At 44.5% G+C, this 19,720-nt stretch overlaps 1 protein-coding gene across 2 annotated transcripts in view; it reads left to right on the top strand.

Moving 5' to 3' along the window:
• Positions 1–18,814, top strand: part of LOC147029791 (uncharacterized) — a 23,284-nt gene extending 4,470 nt beyond the window's left edge. Inside the window, exons 1-4 of one of the 2 annotated variants that reach the window (XM_085873114.1) lie at positions 13,793–13,979; positions 14,103–14,673; positions 17,501–17,746; positions 17,887–18,814. In XM_085873114.1, coding sequence (XP_085729240.1) covers positions 14,206–14,673; positions 17,501–17,746; positions 17,887–18,588 — 1,416 coding nt within the window. In that variant the 5' untranslated portion in view covers positions 13,793–13,979; positions 14,103–14,205 and the 3' untranslated portion in view covers positions 18,589–18,814. Of the gene's footprint in view, positions 1–11,294; positions 11,414–13,792; positions 13,980–14,102; positions 14,674–17,500; positions 17,747–17,886 lie in introns of those variants that run through there. The other variant, XM_085873115.1, reaches the window with a different exon arrangement.
• Positions 18,815–19,720: the final 906 nt, after the last annotated feature.

Genomic DNA, 19,720 nt, shown 5'->3' with positions numbered 1-19,720 from the left:
AACACCGCTCGGCTATCCCTGTAGCACGGAACGAACCGCTTAAGCGGTTCATGTCCTAAGCCGACCTGCGGCGTGGTCCAACCCCTCGGTAGGTTACCCGCGTGGGTATTTAGGTATATCGACATTCGGCGATTTACCCTATTTCACGCGGATAGAATGCGGACTGGTTTGTGGTGAGGTTAAACCCCCACCCATGACTGGCTCCTGGCGGTAGTTCCAGGAGCGTCACGACTGAATTGTCTGTCTGGTGGGCGACGCGGCTGCCATTAGAGGTACGCGGCCGATCCCACGTCAGGCGGGCCAGAATTCGCAACAATATACACACACACACTAACACACATGCACGTGTTTGTGTGATTCTTAATCAAAATTGAGAGCGTGAGTGTCATTTGAAGACACAATCATTATTCAAAGAAAGATGTGGAGATGGTTTCACGTGATGATTTATTGTGACCATCTCGAACATGTTTACACACTTTGGCATACCATCCCGACATCCTTTGTTATTCTATTAAAATGCTTTTTTATGATTTGAACAAATGATTTCCACACAGTTATTCACAATGTCCGACAAATTCAGTCATTTTGGGGCGAGAACAGTTCACTGGGGGGGAGGGGGTCCACTTAGCAGGAGTGTAACAAGTACAATCTGTAACACCTGTGGTCTCAGGTCAAGTCCCCAGAAGAACCCCAAAACCTCCTCTCCCCTTTCTCCCTTCTTAAACACCACTTGAGCATCCGTGATCGTCCAATCAGCGTCACGGACTTACAACCAATCAGTGTGAGCTACTGGCAAGCACGACCAATGGCACGCCGTTCCAATCCCCCTTTCCTCTGAGAGACGGCCTCAAGGAGGAGAGGGGATGGGAGGGGATGGGAGGAGAGCGGATGGTAGGAGAGGGGTGGGAGTGGAGAAGAGGGGATGGGAGGGGAGGGGGGGAGAGGGGATGGGAGGGGAGGGGAGGAGAGGGGATGAGGGGAGAGGACTGGTGGGGTGGGGAGAGAACTGGTGGGATGGCGAGAGGAGGGTGGGGAGAGGACTGGTGGGGTGGGGAGAGGACTGGTGAGGTAGGGACAGGACTGGTGTGGTAGGGAGAGGACTGGTGTGGTAGGGAGAGGACTGGTGTGGTCGGGAGAGGACTGGTGGGGTGGGGAGAGGACTGGTAGGGTAGGGAGAGGACTGGTGTGGTCGGGAGAGGACTGGTGGGGTGGGGAGAGGACTGGTGGGGTGGGGAGAGGACTGGTGGGGTGGGGAGAGGACTGGTGGGGTTGGGTGGACATCAGAGGAAGCTAAATGATGTCATTTCAACAAACAGTGTGAAGACCTTTCTTTCTTCCTTTAATTAACTCATTAAAAGAGAAGGGAAACAAATGGTTCCTTACCAGAGATGAATACACTTTTTCCTTTTGTTCCTCCCCAATGACCGGGCATGTTTCCACGCCATCCAAACCCTGATGAGGATCAACGTGCTGAGGATCAGGAGGACTCCAGTTTCAAAAAGTTCCACACGGTCCACTTGTACTTGAACCCGTCGTGGATCGTTGTTCCGGACGATCTGTGAGCATACGGACACGAGCAGTGTTGGTACAGAAAACAAACCTGTCCAAATGTCGACAGTGAACTCGGACAAGGGAACATCCTCATGGTGCAGACAGCACCTTGATGTTCAAGGTCGACAACAATAAAGGTCACATTTCCATGATGATGAGCAGGGATTATGAACTTCGAGGTCTTGAAGAACCTCAGGGTTGTTACGAGTTGTTTCGCCATTACAATCGAGTGTTTCCACACCGAACAGCCGGCTTTACATCCCTTCAAACAGAGCGGTGTTCTCTCGTGGAATCCCCTTCCTATAACAATGGAACACAGGGTTTGTGGTCGGGATCTCTTGTGTCGAGACAATGGATGATAAGTGGACGAGTTCACTCCCACATTAAACTTCCTGAGATGATCCATCACGGGATGATCACGATGTGAAAATGTCTCATCACCTGCTCTCCTCTTTTGAACCTCCTCTTGCTCTACATACTGTCGTCATCAAATTGATATGTTACTCGAGTCATCGTTTAAACCACAAACTCTTCTCCTTCCCACTTACCTGATGAGGTAAGTTTGCAGTCCAGGTGGGTGAATACGCCTCCTGCACCTGTCCATGATTGTGCCGATGTAAATGGCGAGTCTCGACCTCCTTCGAGTAGAAAAACGCTAAGATTAGTCTGATAAGAGGCCACATGGCTGCTTCGAACACGACGACGATCTTCACATGAACTGGGATGACGAACTGTGCGTTGTACCTCTCACCCTCCTCTATGACGTCACAAAGCTTCAAAAAAAACGAGCGAAGCCACGCCCCTTGTATTGTTGTCATGGTAACACAAAGCTTTATAAACTGTTTCCAATCTTCTTAATCCGACTCTTGTTTCTTGAAGTTAAATAATGTTTTTATGTGTAAACGAAAACATCCGTAAATAAAAGTCGGTTGGTGCAACGGAGCACAGAAATCCGTGCTTATTTCAATCTGCACACAGTACACGTTGATGAGGGTGATCGGCTCCTCCCGACACGTCACCCAGTTGAGTTGGTTGGGTTGTGTGGTTGTTGATGTCACAACACTTTCCGTCAATATTATTGGTTGTATTTCGGGGAATCCTTGCTTGTTGTTATGCTGTTGATGTTGTTGCTCGGGAAGTGACGTGGCAGAGCATCCGGTGGGCGGGCCTGTGTATGTCCGTGCCGAGGGCCTGTGTATGTCCGTGCTTATTTCAATCTGTTTGATTGATTGCCGATATGCCGATATATTCATATGTATCCGTGCCGAGGGCCTGTGTGTGTCCGTGCCGAGCGCCTGTGTGTATCCGTGCCGGGGGCCTGTGTATGTCCGTGCCGAGGGCCTGTGTGTGTCCGTGCCGGGGGCCTGTGTATGTCCGTGCCGAGGGCCTGTGTGTGTCCGTGCCGAGGGCCTGTGTATGTCCGTGCCGAGGGCCTGTGTATGTCCGTGCCGAGGGCCTGTGTATGTCCGTACCGAGGGCCTGTGTATGTCCGTGCCGAGGGCCTGTGTATGTCCGTGCCGAGGGCCTGTGTATGTCCGTGCCGAGGGCCTGTGTGTGTTGTGTCGCACAGCGATGGTCAGTTAAATTTTGTTCCAATCACACAAAGGACGCCCCGTGTTCGGGTTTGAGCCTGTGTAGTTGTGAGGGAGCACAAACTTCCTCACCTACCATTGACAGAGGGTGCTCGTGGAGTCGGCCCAACACAGGCTTCCATGCACATTATAAAGGGCCCGAACCATGTTACCATGACGACGGAGGTCGCCTCAAGTAACCCAGCCACAGGTGGAGGCCATTCAGCCCATGATACCTGCACCACATCAACACCACAACAATTCATCAACACAAGATGCAAAGAAGAAAATACAAAATGATTTATTGTTTAAAATGAAGTGTTTTTGTATTTTTTATTTGAAAATATAAAATGTTTCTCCGAGAGTGGGATTGTAGAACGTCCACCTGAGGTTACTTTTCATGATTTCAGGATCCCTAAACAAGATGGACGTTCGTCGATGGCTTCTTAAAGTGTGTGCATGGGCGTCGATTGCTTTTGAAAAGTGGGGGAGACATTGCATGTCCAGACCACGAAGCCCACTTCGTGCCGGCGTGGACACAGCAAGTCCACCCTTGCAAATTCTTGATTTTATACGCTCGTTGACAAGCTGTCTTCTGATCACACAAATCCCTTAAATTAATCTGACCATCTACCGACCATCTTTTTATCAAATAATGTCATCAAAGAAATACATATTCATATATTTTTACAGTATATATATATATATATATATATATATATATATATATATATATATATATATATATATATATATATATATATATAATTGTTTATCAGAAAACTAGACTGACATACATGAAATTGATATTACACGAGTACGGTCAACTTACCTTAAAACTTGCCAAAAAATATGGACCCTCTTGTCTGCCGATCCAGTTAAAAACTTTGTAGCAATGTCTTGGGGGTCAAGTGCAGTCAGACGATCTCGGTGAACATGACAGATCATGAGATGGTTGAGGCGTTGTTGGGTCATTGGGGAACGTAACCAAGTCTTCATACGTCTGAGTTCACTGAGTGACCGTTCAGCTTCGCATGAACTTGCTGGGGAAACCAATAGAAGCCGAAGCAAACGTTCTACCTGTGGGAACATTCGACGGACTTCCGGCACCATGTCTACAAATATCTTACGGTAATCCTCAACAGATGAACCACTGAACTGGTGACGAAAGAAGCCAAGTTCTTGCTCTAGGGGAGTCTAGGGAATCCGACAGTTCGGGATATTTGCGGACTATTTGTGGTTTGAATGACCCAGACAGGAGCATTTCACCCAAGTCCCTATACACCATGAGGTCGTTGATGTGAAGTTCTCGTTCAAGTTCTCGGATGCGCCGTCGATGACTTTGAAAAATTCAACTCTGTATACGTCATCTGCAGAATTGGCAGTGTATTCCTGCGTGCCTCCATCAAGTCTCTTCGGAAGCTTGTGCTTACGAGGGAGGGTCACTGGATCTAGTTGGCACTGCTGGAGCTTCTGTTGTGCTGCTTCGAAAACCTCCTTAAACGTCTGGTCGGTACGGAGACATTGGAGATTCTGTGCAGTTACCTTTGCAGCAGTAAGCATACCAGAGATGGTAACTTGTGAACCCTGAAGTGCCTTATTGAGGTATTATAGGGATTGGAGAACGGGCAATGATGCAAACAGACCGAGAACACACTTTCCTGATGAAAGACAGCTTCGAATACCGTTGGCTCACGATGCCGTGTTCGTACCAAAGTCATCACTTGCTTGGTGAAGGGCATCCAGTACCACTTCATAGTTATCCAATATCGATTTCACTGCAGGAGAAAGAGTTAACGAACGCGTCGGGCAAATTGGCCTCAGGCGTGTCGGGCAAGGAGTGTCAGCATCGTCAGCGTGGATATTCAAGTACAGATGCTGTAGATGTTGTTGTAGATGTTGCTGAGTACCTGGACATAATCAAGGGCATCTCTTATGAACGGTGCAGTTTGTAGGGCTTCGGATGTAGTGAGTTGGGTGACATGAGCTCCACAGTGAACATAATTGGCCAGCGGTTGGAGTTTTTTTAGCTGTGCTTGACAGCCCTTGTACTTTCTGGACATGTTGCTTGCCCCATCATAAGTCTGCGCTCTAAGGTGTTCAATAGGGAGTTGACACCGAATTAGGACATCCTGAAGCATCTTACAAAGTGATACTCCTGTTGGTGACGATACTTGGTGGAGGCTGATGAGATCTTCTTGAACATCAAAGGAATCCGTCACATAGCGCACACACAGCGACTCCTGCTCATTACCCTGAATATCTTGTGTTCCATCAGTTACGAATCCGAATTGAGTGGACATTTCATTCATGTTACTGCAGATATTTCTGAGGATGACATGACTCATCAACTGTAGAATATCGTTCTCAATTTCTCCACTTGTGAACGTCGTCTTCCTTGACAGACATGTCTTGAGGTTTACATCATCCTCGGCCTGCAACTGTAAGAGCATTTTGAAATTCCCTTCAGAGGCATCCTTCCCACGAATTGCAAAATTTTGTTCGGCTAAATATTGCAGTGAGGTGATAATCTTCAGAAGCGCTGACCATGCAGATCTTTGTTCTTCTAGCAGTTTGCTGCTCAGCTGCACATGGACACCAGGTTGACTTCTGCGACATTTCAGATTTTCAGAGCCAAGCCTATGTGTGTTTGTTCATTCGTGTTGTCTGAATTTTTCTGTAGCCTTTTTTCCAGTTCCGAAAGCCCTTTGAGACAAATGCGTCTTCTGCACAGCGGGCAAGTTCGGTAAGTTTTTCACGAGAAGCGTCCGTACAGGTGTGACAGAGTACACCGCCGATGCTCTGATCAAAATGAAGCCACGGAAAATCTTTGACCCACTGTTGTTGAAACTTCAACTTTCGGTTTGGCAGTACTTGGACTGGGATACAACTGACATCATGAAGTTGGAAAGGCTGATCTGGTAAATTAGGCCGAGTACTCTCACATGCACCCTTTTCTGCTGTCTTCTCCTTTGAATCGTCCACCTCTTTCTGGGAACTTGATTGCTCCAGGAGAGTGGTCGGGGATGTGCTACTTGATGCTGTCGCGAAAAACTTTCTCATGTCCATATCCTCTATGAAACGAGAAGGGAATTACATTTCAGTTGAATAAATTTTGACATGTGAATTATAAGGGGTATTTTTTGTGTAACAGGGCATTTTTAAGGTCAACATACTTTTGGCGAGGTCACTATACCTCCAGGCACAATGTTGACATGTGATAAGCTTTGCGTAGCACATGTATTACTAAAAGAGCGCCGATACGAGTTCAGTTGTTAATTTCTCATCTGAGCTCCCAATTTAGCATTCCATTCCTCGCTTAGTTCCCGGCTACGTGCTTATTAGTTTTATTACTTTTGGTTAGTGTCAGATACCCTGGTATTTTATTACCTGGGATTATTAATATTCATCATTTTATTTAATCTGCATTTAATAAACCAATGGGCTAAAGTTGAGTGCGATGATTATGATATTATTGGTTCATAGTTAGCGTCGTCGTTTAAGATTGTGTTCTTGATTTGCATGCCATCAAAAGGGTTCACCAAAGGAATGAGCTAAAATCAGTTGTAATGTGAACATTTATCTAATTCTTTACCTCTCACAAACCACGAGACCAGGAGACGAGGGATTAAGATCTGTTGCCGTCCGGACGTGCACTCTCTTCTTTCCAATTATTGTACATAGTTTGTTGATTTGTAAATACGTTCATCATTTCCACTAGTGTGTGCCCATATGTGCGTGGCCGTACGTGCGTGCCCGTACGTGCAAAAAAACCCCCAAAAAACACAACTTTGAAACCGCGTGCCTTTGTTTAAGTATAGTGCGTGCACAGACGTTTTGTTTTAGTATAGTGCGATATAAGTTAGAAAGGTGAAATAAACCATTTTTGGGCGCTAAAGGGGCCCCGAGCCGTTGCGGCCTAACACTTCCGAGGCGTGGCGCTCCGGGCCATGAAGCCGTGATTTCTTTAAACACTCATAAAATGACGATACAAAGTCCGAAATCGTCCCAATATACCTCAAAATGCCCAGGTCACGTTCCCTGTTAGTGAGTGAACAATCCAACGCTTGGCTAATTCTGCTTCGCAATGATAGGAAGAGCTGACATCGAAGGATCAAAAAGCGACGTCGCTATGAACGCTTGGCCGGTGGGAGACAATGGCTTGGGAAGCACAGATTCTCAATGGTGAATTATTAACCTGTCATATTTAATAGAACTATAATAGACCAATAAAACTTTAATCGAGATTTAAAAATTTATTCTTGTATTTGAGGAGCATCTGGGCCTGGTTGTACTAGAGCAGCTCGTTTTGTGTTACGTAACTTACGTTCAATGAAAAAGTGGGTAGGGGGGACAATCGATATGTTGTCCCCCCCTTGATAAACAGTGGGGGGGGGACATGTCCACCCCGTCCCCCACCAATCGACGTCCATAAGTGTGTGTGTGTGTGTGTGTATGCGTGTGTGTGTGTGTGCGCGCGTGTGCGTGGCGTGTGTGTGTGCGTGTGTGTGTGTGTGTGTGTGTGTGTGTGTGTGTGTGTGCGTGGCGTGTGTGTGCATGTGTGTGTGTGTGTGTCATTGTGTGCGTGTGTATGTGTGTTTCATTGTGAGCGTGTGTGTGTGTGTGTGTGTGTTTGGGTGTGTGTGTGTGTGTGTATGTATGTGTTTGTGTCCGTGGGCCCCTTCTTTAAGTAGGATTGATTAAGTGTTTTTCATTGTACATTGGTTGCATTGCTTTTATTCGGTTGTAACTCTGCTCTCTGTCTCCCTTCCTGATTATTGCCTATTGTAAATAAATTCCCCTCTTGTTGAATGTACCAGCTCGTTCTTTCTCATTTCTGCCATTGGTTAAGCATGGTGTGTGTTGAGAAATATCGAAACAGTAAATTGTTCATTTGGACCAACGGGACTCGGTAACCATCTGCTCAGGTTACACACGGTTCGAGCACGGTTACGGCTCGTTCCGCACGACGCCTGTCGAGGGTGTGAATTCCCCAGTAGCTTGCCGCGTGGGTCTTCTTCTTCTTCTTTCGGCTGCTCCCATTAGGGGTTGCCACAGCGGATCATCCGTTATGATCCGCATAATGATTTGGCACAGGGTTTACGCCGGATGCCCTTCCTGACACAACCCTGGTCGCCTCTTACGACACAGGGATATGGTACACCTATTCTAACCGGGGCATACTCTGGGCCCAGTACACTGGTACTCACTTCGCTGACCTCTGAAAGATGACAGGCTGAGTCAACCTCCTAGTGGGTATTAATTCAAGCGGCCAACGGGGCTTGAACTCTGGACCTTTTGGATCCCAAGTCGCTACCCTAACCACTACGCCAACCCCAGGCTTGCTTGCTGCGTGGGTACTTAGGTATATCGAAGTTTGGCAATCAACCCTACCCCATGTGGTTGAATTATTGGCGATTCATGGTCCTATAAGGGACCCGTGCCTTTCGGACTTATCCGAGGGAAACGACCTAAATTCCGGTGTGTTCGGTGGAGCCGACGCTACTGCTCCCTGTCGCGGTCGTGCTCGCCACCGATACCCAGCCCCACAACAATATTTCGCAATCTCGACCAATCAAATGTGCTGCTCGTGCTCTCAACTTTGTGGAATATCAAAATTTAAACGAAATGGCTCGTAGGAAATATGGATCGTGCTCAGAAATGTAAAGGAAGAGTTTAAAAGACCCTTCCCATGTCCTTTTTCTCAAGTATGCGTGGGGTAAGATGTTGTATGAACTCTCCAGTAATCTAGTTGTTTGTTTTGCTTTTGACTTCTGCCCCGTGTAGCTTGTTGCCCAAGGATTTTCTCTGACATGACACATGCCATCATGCCGTTTTCTCTCCATGGTTCAGGATATTTGGTGTCAAATTTTACTTTCATTTCACCCAACTACTTGAATCACCATGCCCGTGTCAAAGTCCTGACTTATGGGTTTGTGAGTGGAATTATTGCTTGAGTGGGGACAGTTGTTTGTCCCCAGTGTCACTTCGACGGAATACACATGGGGTCCATTATCTGAAAATGGAGAAATACATATTCGGGCAAATAATCTTTGTACAAAATTGCTTTGCAAAGAAGTGGTATTTATTCATGAATAAATACCACTTCTTTGCAAACTATGAATAGTTTATCTTGTCCCAAGTCTTTGACAAACCAGCTGTCCAGGCTTCACATTCGACTGAAGTTGCAGCAGGAATTTGGAATTTGTTCATGGTTCGCCCACTCTTCGTGAAGGACACCCTGGGATCTTTAACATCCACCAACTTATGTCTGCAGACGGGACGCCCATATTAATGTCCATGTGATGGACGGCACACGTTGATGAATTACCCTGTCAAGATTTGAAACCAAGTTGGACAGCTTAGATGTTAGTGTGCATTATGAATGAGTTTATGCATCAAATAAAGGTCACAATTGGGCCGTAATCGTGTCGGTAGCAATATCGCACGTCACACTTGAAGCCTTGGCTGGGAGAAATGACATATGAGACCCCAAGATGTGTTAATAAACAGTCCATGTACAGTCAACAAAATCTTGTGTCTATAAAATTGGACAGGAAATGGGGATTTATCATTTATGCATAAAGATTCATTTGAGTACCTTATCTAGAGGCCGAGCAAGTTGAGACAGCTCGGATCCGTTGGTCTCTGGGGAATGTGATAAGCATAGAATGCCTCAAGGATGTCGGGTGTGTGTTCCATCACCAATCAGCTTGTAGAGCGCTCGCCAAGTGCCTTAAGCAATCCATTGAAACGGTTGGTATTGAACGGCTGGCTTGGCAAGTGATAGCAAGCTCCTGGGTAATGGAACACACCTCTGGTTTGCTCCAAATTTCTTTCAGTGACGACTGTTTAAAAAAAACAAACTGACAGTAGTAACTGTTTGTTTAAAATGGTAATCATGTGTTGGAAAGAATTGACAGAATAGTTTGTGGTTCTAATAGTTTTTATTTCCAGTCGGTATAATAATTTTTACTTCCCCACAAAATGCCGAGCTGAGCCATTTATCCGCCTTAAGACGGAGTTCGTCCAAGGCGGAAATCCCCCTTGAGGAGAAGGGCACGTTAGGTCGCTACAACCTCCGTCGCGGAACCCTTCATCTCCCTGGAAAGTGTGGTTGAGAATAGATAAGTAACGACCGAATGTATTGCGGTCAGACAAACAGCCAGACACCAAATTGTGTATTTTAGTTCGATTTACCTAATTACCCTTTCTGAATTTAAAATTAGGCAAAATTAGACTAAAACGAGTCAAAAATGGCACTAAAGTGTTTTGTATTCTCACACTGTTTATGTTGATACCAAACATGATGATGTTTAAAACAATTTGAAAGCTGACGTACTATTTGATCTCACCTGACACTGAGGGATCAGCTGTTTGGGTCACCTTTGGATACCTGGGGTCCAAATTGATAGGATCACATTGAAAATTTGCTTTTCACAAGCGTGATAATAAAATCTGATTGAATTTGATAAATTGTTGTTGCCCATTGAGACATTACCTGTCTTTCAGGTAATATTTTGTGGATGTACATGTACTATTCCATCAGCAAGGAAGATGCAATAATAATGCAAAATAAATGTGAATGTAACATTAATTTGGTATCATTTGAAAGCTTTAACAAATTTTCCATGTTTGTTTTGTTGCACAACTATGATAGTGGGTTTGCAGGATAGCTTAGATGTGTGTATCTGTGTTGGACAGCTCATCTTTGTGTGAGCTGTCCAACCCAGGCACATAAATTCCCTTAATTCCCTTTAAATTTAATTCCCTTTAAAATGATGAATGGGCAGGAAAAAGTACATTTGGAAAAATAGGAAGGAAGTTAATCTGCAAGAATAATTTGGTGAACTCATTCACTCTGGGACTGACTCTTACAAACCAAATGATTTTAGAAACAATTTACTGTTACCGAGGTATATAAAATTGAATTAATTTTGTGGTAAATCTCGTATAAAAGCAACGACATGTTCTGTGTGAAACTCCAAATATTGATTGGACGACGTGCATCTGATGTGCTGGTACATGTCACACTTTTGACGTGTACCAGCACCTATTGGTTGCCGTTGTCAAACTTTTGATTTAACGTCATCATTTGTGTGATGTAAAGTGATGAGTGTTATATCAGTGGTCAGATATCTTATCTATTTTGTCAATGTCAATTACACACAGGTGATGTAATGCCATCCTTGGGTGCTGATGTCAGATCCTTTGTCCATGTTCTGGCTGGAGCCAGGCCTCGAGGAGAGGTACAGGTTGTCCGGGCATTCACTTGGGCACGGCACATGGAGGTGCGGTATTATCTATTAATTTTGTATATAAAGTCGAGGCTCATGGAGGAGCCAGCATTTCTTTATTTTTAAATAGTTCTTATTTCTTTACAATCTTTTTTTTTCACACAAAATTTGTTTATTGGGGAATGCTTGCACCATATCCGTCAACCTATAAGTCGAGTTGGCTAATTTCCCTATTTTCTTTCCTTTATTCATATTATACAAGTTGATTTGGAGGAGAAACAAAGCGAGATAAACTAATGGTGGTTCGCAAAACTGTCAGTCAGAACAATGGATGTGTGAATTCCTCCCTAGCACTGATGCAACACATTGCTGCCCATGGTAATTCTTTAAAACGAGCAAGCATATTTATTATTTATAACAAGCGGAAGAATCATTATCAGTATTAGCTCATAGCACATTAGATCACAATTTTGTTTGCAGTTCACTTCTGCTTAATAAACACGAGAGAGTTCTTTGAACACGATGCCCCACGTAGTGTTCAAATGTATACTTCAATTTTAATATGGAACAGGCAAAGCCGAGAAGCGAACATAGAATTCTTCTTGCATTCGCTTCTGACTTTACATAAAACTTGTTCACAACTGTATACTTGCCAACTATACCGTGATACATGTAAGCGCCGCACAGCTGATGATTTTGACGCAATTTCCGGTTACTTCGGCCTGGATTCGGGATCAGCGATCAAATAATGTAAATCACGATTAAAAAATATTTTTTGATGATGCGGGAGATATCTTTATTAAAATTAACTTTGGGAAAAAAATGATTGAATAAATAAACGATCACTTCTGGTCAAGAATAAAAGAAATTAAAAGTTCCGGAAAGAGTTTCAAAATCGCTCCCGGTAATGTTAAATACAAAATAAACACTTCCTGTCATGAACAAAATCACTTTTGGAAGTATAAAATTAACTTTAGGAAAATAATAATTAAACAAGGGATTCGCTGGGATCGAAGCGCTGGATACGATGCTTTTCATTCTGACCGATCCACCGACGAAGATTCATTGCCAAGACGTATTGGTTCACATACAATTGTTCCTCTGCCTGGCAAGATTTTTCCTATTGCGTATTTTGCCAAATGGCACTCCTCATAAAAAATGACGGTAAATAGACCCTATTTTTGAAGGACTACCATTTGAAAAATAATCGGTTTGCTGGTTTGTGCTGTGGAGCCTCACGTTGCACACACACACACACACACACACACACACACACACACACACACACACACACACACACACACACACACACACACACACACACACACACACACACACACACACACACACACACACACACACACACACACACACACACACACACACACACACACACACACACACACACACACACGGAAAACCCGATAAACTTCTCTCAATGCTCTTGTTTGACCACACCTGATCCACACAATATTTTTCCTACGCCACTCCCACTTTAAATAATAAATAATTGGAGGTGGTGTGTGGGTCGTGGAATCGTTTTCGGTAAATAAATAATTGGAGGTGGTGTGTGGATGGGAAATCGTTTTCGGTAAATAAATAATTGGAGGTGGTGTGTGGGTGGGAAATCGTTTTCGGTAAATAAATAAACATATTATTAGAAATCCACAAAGACAGAAATGCCGGTGATTCCATTTATTTTGGATCCTTTTCACTTTGGTCAATAACGTTTGGATCGATGAGAGATCGAAGGTGGAACGACGGTGTAGTTCCTTACAAACACTGTATACACACCTTAAATGACGGTAAATAGACACCCGATTTTTGAAGGACTACCATTTGAAAAATAAAACCTCAATCAAAAATCAGCTCGAGTAAAATTTTCTAAATATCTCGAAGTGTTTAATTCCGAAGTCTCGATTCTCTACATTCAAACTAAAGGACAATTATTGAAAATACTGTACGTGGTTTTTCGGCCGCTGTACAGCAACGGGTGGTTGCTAGGCAACGAAATTCAAACTCGCACATTCCCAGTATACATTCCTCCTTTTGACAAAGTTTCATCGAAATCTGTTCGCTGGTTCGTGCTGTGGAGCCTCGCGTTGCAGACACACACACACAGACAAACAGCCAGAAAACCCGACAATAAGAGATATCGTGTGTGTGTGTGTGTGTGTGTGTGTGTGTGTGTGTGTGTGTGTGTGTGTGTGTGTGTGTGTGTGTGTGTGTGTGTGTGTGTGTGTGTGTGTGTGTGTGTCTGTGTGTGTCTGTGTGTGTGTGTGTGTGTGTGTGTGTGTGTGTGTGTGTGTGTGTGGAATCCAAATAATAAATAAAAACTTCCGGTCATTATCTCCCAGCATGCATCATTCCCCATGAAAAAAACCAGAAGCAAAAAAAAAAAAACGGAAGCAAACTGGTCATAGGCAACGACACGGATTCACAATTGCCAGGGCATTTGTGGTGAATTAACGTGAATTGAGGGACATGACGCGGGATCACATGTTGTGCGTCTCGCGTATAAGGGGAGGTCTCTCTGCGGCACGAGTGATTGTCCCCGGGGCATTGCTATTGACATCGGCTGTCCACTTGATGCTCGTTAACTGAAGGTGCTCATTGACTGGTGAGAATGGAGATTATATCGAACTCCGTGCTTACGCGGATTGTCTGCAATGGTTAACTGCACATGTATACGTTACTGCTTATGTACTCCTAGCTGAACCTGTATTCCCCGGTGTGCCCACAGAAGCGGCTCCAATCAAATGGAATAAAGCCTAAACTCTGAAGGTTCTTCTCTCGCTCTCATTTCAATTTATTCCATTTGATTTTCTCGGCTCTCTCAACCAAAGATGGACAAGATCTACAAACCAGAGAGGTTCGACGCAGACCCGAACGCGACTGACGCAGAAATGAAATGGTCACATTGGTTCTGTTCCTTCTCACACTATCTGACCATCATCGCGGAGGGAGCTGACAAATTTGCCGCTCTCGTGAATCATGTCTCGCCCGGCGTGTACAGGCTCTTCTCGGGGTGCGACACTTACGAAGCAGCGATTGACGTACTGCAGGCGCTCTACGTGAAGCCCAAGAACGAGGTATACATACGACATCTTCTCAACACACGCAAGCAAGCAGCCGGGGAGACAATCGATCAGTTCCTGCAAGCTCTGAATCAGCTGGGAAAAGACGGCAGCTTCCGGGCCGTAAGCGCCGAGGAACACCGAAAGGAAGCGACACGGGAGGCATTCATCCAAGGACTCAGATCAGCCCACATACGGCAACGCTTACTAGAGAAAGCGCAACCCACTCTTGACAAGGTAGTCGATCAGGCTCGAGCGATGGATACGGCTCAGCAGCAATCTGAGTCATTTGGGACACCGATGCTGCTCATGAACGCTGCTACGATGGGAACCCAAGGAACCCCACTGGCACAGACACAGCCAGACATAGGGGATGGTTGTTTTTGTTGTTTCCTATTCTCTCATGTGCACGCGTTAAGTAATATTCACAAGATAGAAATAAAACCCAATCGTGTTTATACACCGCACAGCGTTTAACAACAACCGGAAGCAAAAGGTCATAACTAACGACACGGATTCCAACGAGCCAGGAGTATTGTGTTGTTGTTGTTGTTGTTCTTGTTGTTGTTGTTGTTGTTTCCTATTCTCTCACGTTCACGCGTTAAGTATGAAGGTCACTGCATTCGCTAAAATTAACTTTGGGAAAAAAATAATTGAATAAATAAATAAACACTTCCGGTCATGATCTCCCAGCATGCATCATTCCCCATGAAAAAAACCTGAAACAAAAAAAACCAGAAGCAAAAAAAAAAACGGAAGCAAAATGGTCATAGGGAACGACACGGATTCACAAATGCCACGGTATTGTGTTGTTTTTGTTGTTTCCTATTCTCTCATGTGCACGCGTTAAGTAATATTCACAAGATAGAAATAAAACCCAATCGTGTTTATACACCGCACAGCGTTTAACAACAACCGGAAGCATAAGGTCGTAGCTAACGACACGGATTCCAACTAGCCAGGAGTATTGTGTTGTTGTTGTTGTTGTTGTTGTTGTTTCCTATTCTCTCACGTGCGCGCCTTAAGTATGAAGCTCACTGCGTTCGCTAATAAAATAATAATTTTTAAAATCCAGAAGTTTGGCACTCTGAAAACAGTCTTATAAATCACACCTGTACACTGTACTAAGACAACATTGAGTCGCAGTTTAGGAGATGGAGGCTTTATCACCATAGAACGCAGCATCAATTGGCATCGTACATAGCCATACAGGCGGCCTCTTCTTCACCCCACTACTGCACCCACTCATGCTGTATACCGATATATAAAATGGTTCCTGGAAATATAATGAAGGCGATTTGTGTTTGAGTGTTCAAGCTTATCATTCAGTTTAAATAAAGGTTTAAAGACGTTTCAAGGCGTATAAATAAATAGATTCTGGGTTTTACCGCAGTTTTACCCAGTGTCTATTACATCACCCTATCAAACACGTTACATTAGTTATCCGTGCCTGTTTTTTTGTGTCCTTTATAACGTCCTTAGAAACGGTAATGTTCCTGTTTGGAATGATTTTCAATTTTGTTTGACTGCCAGGCAGGCAGACAGAGTAAAGATATTATGTCACTCCTCTCTGTGCATGTGCAATCAGGACATATTCAGAGCTGAAGTACCAGACTGTTAAACGGCAAACTTGTCTTCCTATTCATGTTCCAATTCCAGTTTAAAATTTAACGTTCAATTTAAATAAGTTGTTCCTCGACCATAAACTTATAAGACAGACAGACTGACGGATATGAACCAATTGCTTAATCCCACTTTTCACTTCGCGTGCCTGGGGTAACAAACAAACACCTGTCACTTAATGAAATACAAGTACTCAATGTTTGTCCACTTAGTTTTGCAGCCACTGTGAGCCTTTTTGGTTTTCTTGGTGCCGTCGTCTGCAACGTATCCGTCGCTTTCCCAAACACATTTCTCGCTGACACCATATTTCCTGTACGCTACCATATTCCCACCATTTTCCACAGCAAAAAAAAACAAAACATTTTTGAGTTCAAATTTTAAGTACTCTTTTTTTTTCTCAACACAACATTCATCTTTGTACAAACATATGTATTTCCCGGCGTTCTGATTGCATGCATTGCACATTGCAAAAGATGATTGCATTTCCCCGGCGTTCTTCTTCCAGACTCTCCCCCCCCCCTTTCTCTCCTTCCCCTCCTCTCTCTCCTTCACCTACTTCTCCCCTCCTCCCTTTTCTCCTCATCTCCTATTCTCCTCCTCCTCCTTCCCCTCCTCCTCCTTCCCCTCCTCTCTTCTCCTCTCTCAAAACTTTATTTTGTTAATAGGTGATTACATGTATACAATATACATACATCTCTTCTTTTCAAAACATCGGCCAAACTTAAGACCATGGACTCCATGATCTGTGCTTGCACAGCCCACTCAGTCTGGCCATTCCTATTCGTTGTCTGTAGACTTTTTTTTTCTCATGTATCAGATAAATTGAACTCTTCCTCTCTATCTTCCTTTCTCTCTTCCTCTATAAAAATATAGAAATACTTCTAGTATATATATATATTTTTTTACCAAATCACTGCTGATTGGAGGGGCTAACAGGGTGACCTGGAGGTACGCACACTAGCCTGGGTTAGAATCCTGACTCAGCTATAAACTGTAATAACGGTGTTTCACAGGCAGGGTGATTCGTCAATATGCGTGCCGTCCCTCGGATGGACGTTCAGCTTCGTGTCCCATCCACCATCATTAGTTGCTGGACATTAAGGATCCCATGGTGTCCTTCGCAAAGGTAGGTGAGCTATTGCCGGTGCTCTGAACAAATTCCAAATTCCTGCTTTAACTCCTGAGTTGAGTGTCAGGCCTGTCCAGCTGGTTTATGAAAGAGTTGGGCCAAATAAAGGTGGGAATAATTGTGGCCGTTAACGAAAGAAGGCTGCAGATTGGCATGCATTTATTACTTTCGGTGAAGGATCATCGAAAACCCCAGTGCAGGACTTTTTTTCAATTAACGCAACACTTGCTAAAAATAACAAATGTTACCCTTGGAGGGTATTAAATCTTAAGGCTTTTAACGTGATATGTGTTATTCTTCTGTGATCAACAGAAAGTCTACTCCTACTGTCAGACAAGGCCAAGGCTTCGTAGGGCTGTGGACTGGGCTCTTCGCCACCACCCTTTGCAGCTCAAGTTTGCCCACCTGGCACACGCCCGCCGCTTGCTTGCCCTCTCCTTGTTGGTGCCATCATTACAGGCTGGCATGGGGTGGCCTCAGGACCTTAATGATTGGTTGGTGCAGAAAGTAGTCTTGCAGGAACTGGGCCTCGACCCACAAATATTTGATCTGGAGATGGTAAGTATGTGGCGGTGGTGTGTGAATGTACTGCGCGTGTACGATATTTCAGGTGGCAAGTACAAATCAACAATCAGTCTTGAGTACCACACTTAGGACTTAGTAAATGTACCAGCCAATGTTTTTGCTCCTTCCAACAGGTTGCTCGGGAAGCTCGCAAAACTGCAACATTGCAACTATTGCGATCAGCAGATACTCCACATCGGGCCATGGACACTGCAGCCCCTTCTCCATTCCTTCAGGCCTTTGGTCTCGCACTACGCGATCGGCTTTTGCAGCTTTCTCGTGTCCTAAACCAAGGTCCTTCCCATGGATCTGAGAGTGATGGCAATAAAGGGCAGATTGAGGCAGGCAAGCTGAGTTTTGAAGCAGGCCTGCACTGTTTGTCAAGGATGCCAACTGCACTTTCAGCTCTTTGTTCCTCTGCCACCACAGCCATGGACCCTTCATTTGACCCAGTGACTTCAAGCCTCATTGCGACTATTCCGCCCAATCTGTGGGATTCCTTGTTCTGGCAGCTGCCACCAGTTGTTCTCTCACAAGCCACTAAAATCTACCCAAAGCTACGTGCAGCTTATCGAGCAGAGCTCATTCGTAAAACTGCAGAAATCCAGGCCTCAACACCATCCAGACAAAGCAAATCCGGAGATGCTTGGAAGGACTTGGTCGATCGGTTTCAAGCAGAAGTGGACCATGGTGACTGGAAAGTTGAACAGGCATTGATGGCAGAACAGTTCTCACGTGCAGCTTCGTGTTCTACCAGTTGTACCATCTATTCAGATCTTCTCGCTGAATTGGCCACCAAAACCAGTTTATCTTCTCACCAAAATTCTTGTACGTGAAGTTTTCAATCTGTCATTCTTGTTTATAATATTACTTGGACACAGTTTGATTGCATTAAATTTGAACATTACAGGCCAATTGTATCTTGGAATAAAATGCAACACTGACATTGTTGAGTACATTTATGCTTAAAAGTGAGCAGTGGAATAAAATTGTACTCTTATTATAGACTAAAACGTCAGTGCCTTGTGATTCTCCAGACCATTTTATTAATTATGAGCAAATACCACCTGTCGCTTTGCTGACGGGAATACTAAAGGAGGGGGGAGGGAGAGAGAGATAGGGGGTGTGGTGGAGACAGACAGACAGAGAGAGGAGTGGGTGGGAGGAAAGAGAAAGAGAGAGACAGGTGGGAGAGAGCAAATATAACCAAAGCTTACCCTGCTGTGTCTAACCCCCAGGGATTTTTGACTGGTTGAGGGTTAAACATGACCATCACTGCCACACCTCAACACAGAGTGCCATTTCCTGTGTGTTTTGTATCTTACGGCGATGGCCCCACTTCACATGGGCGGCAAAGGTTTCATTGGCTTGAACTGTGTCCTTCTGAAGCTGATGGAACGGACAACCAGCTGAAGTACAACACAACATGTGACATAAGCTTATTGACAGCCAAATGTGTTCCATTGCAGAGTGTTGGTGGGTCCCGATTCCTGAGAAACATAATGGGTGCACCGATATTGAGCTCCAGATTGTGAGGAGGCACATGTGGTGGTTCAAGAGGGTTAAGAAATTATTTGGGGTAGTGGACTGCTTCATTTGTGTCTTGTACATTTGCACAGTGCCAGAAAACTGTGGAATTGGCTGCATCATTTTTCGTTGCCAAGATGGCTCTTTGGCATAGCCACTTGGAGTCATGAAAGTTATGTGCAACATTTGGAAATACTGCGTCTTATGATTGTTGAAGTGTTGCAACTGTTTTTCCCCAATTTTGTTCCTTGAGACAGTTCCATCTTGATTTTCAGATACCATGGCTCCATTTCCCAGTTTTAGCAGGCTTGCAGCAACCACCACAGCAGATGAATCACCTATTAGAAGCACTCGCATGTTGGTCATTAGGCTGAGTCGCTGAATGTTGTTCCAAATGTATGAGGCTTTGAGGCAGGCCTGCATTTCATCAGATTTGGTTCC

The sequence above is a fragment of the Eptatretus burgeri genome, chromosome 3, assembly GCF_056783735.1.
Source record: "Eptatretus burgeri isolate ZD-2024b chromosome 3, Ebu_testis_v1, whole genome shotgun sequence".
Classification (NCBI taxonomy): Eukaryota; Metazoa; Chordata; class Myxini; order Myxiniformes; family Myxinidae; genus Eptatretus; species Eptatretus burgeri.
Note: the sequence above shows the minus strand (reverse complement) of the source record. Positions and strands in the feature narration are given on the sequence as shown.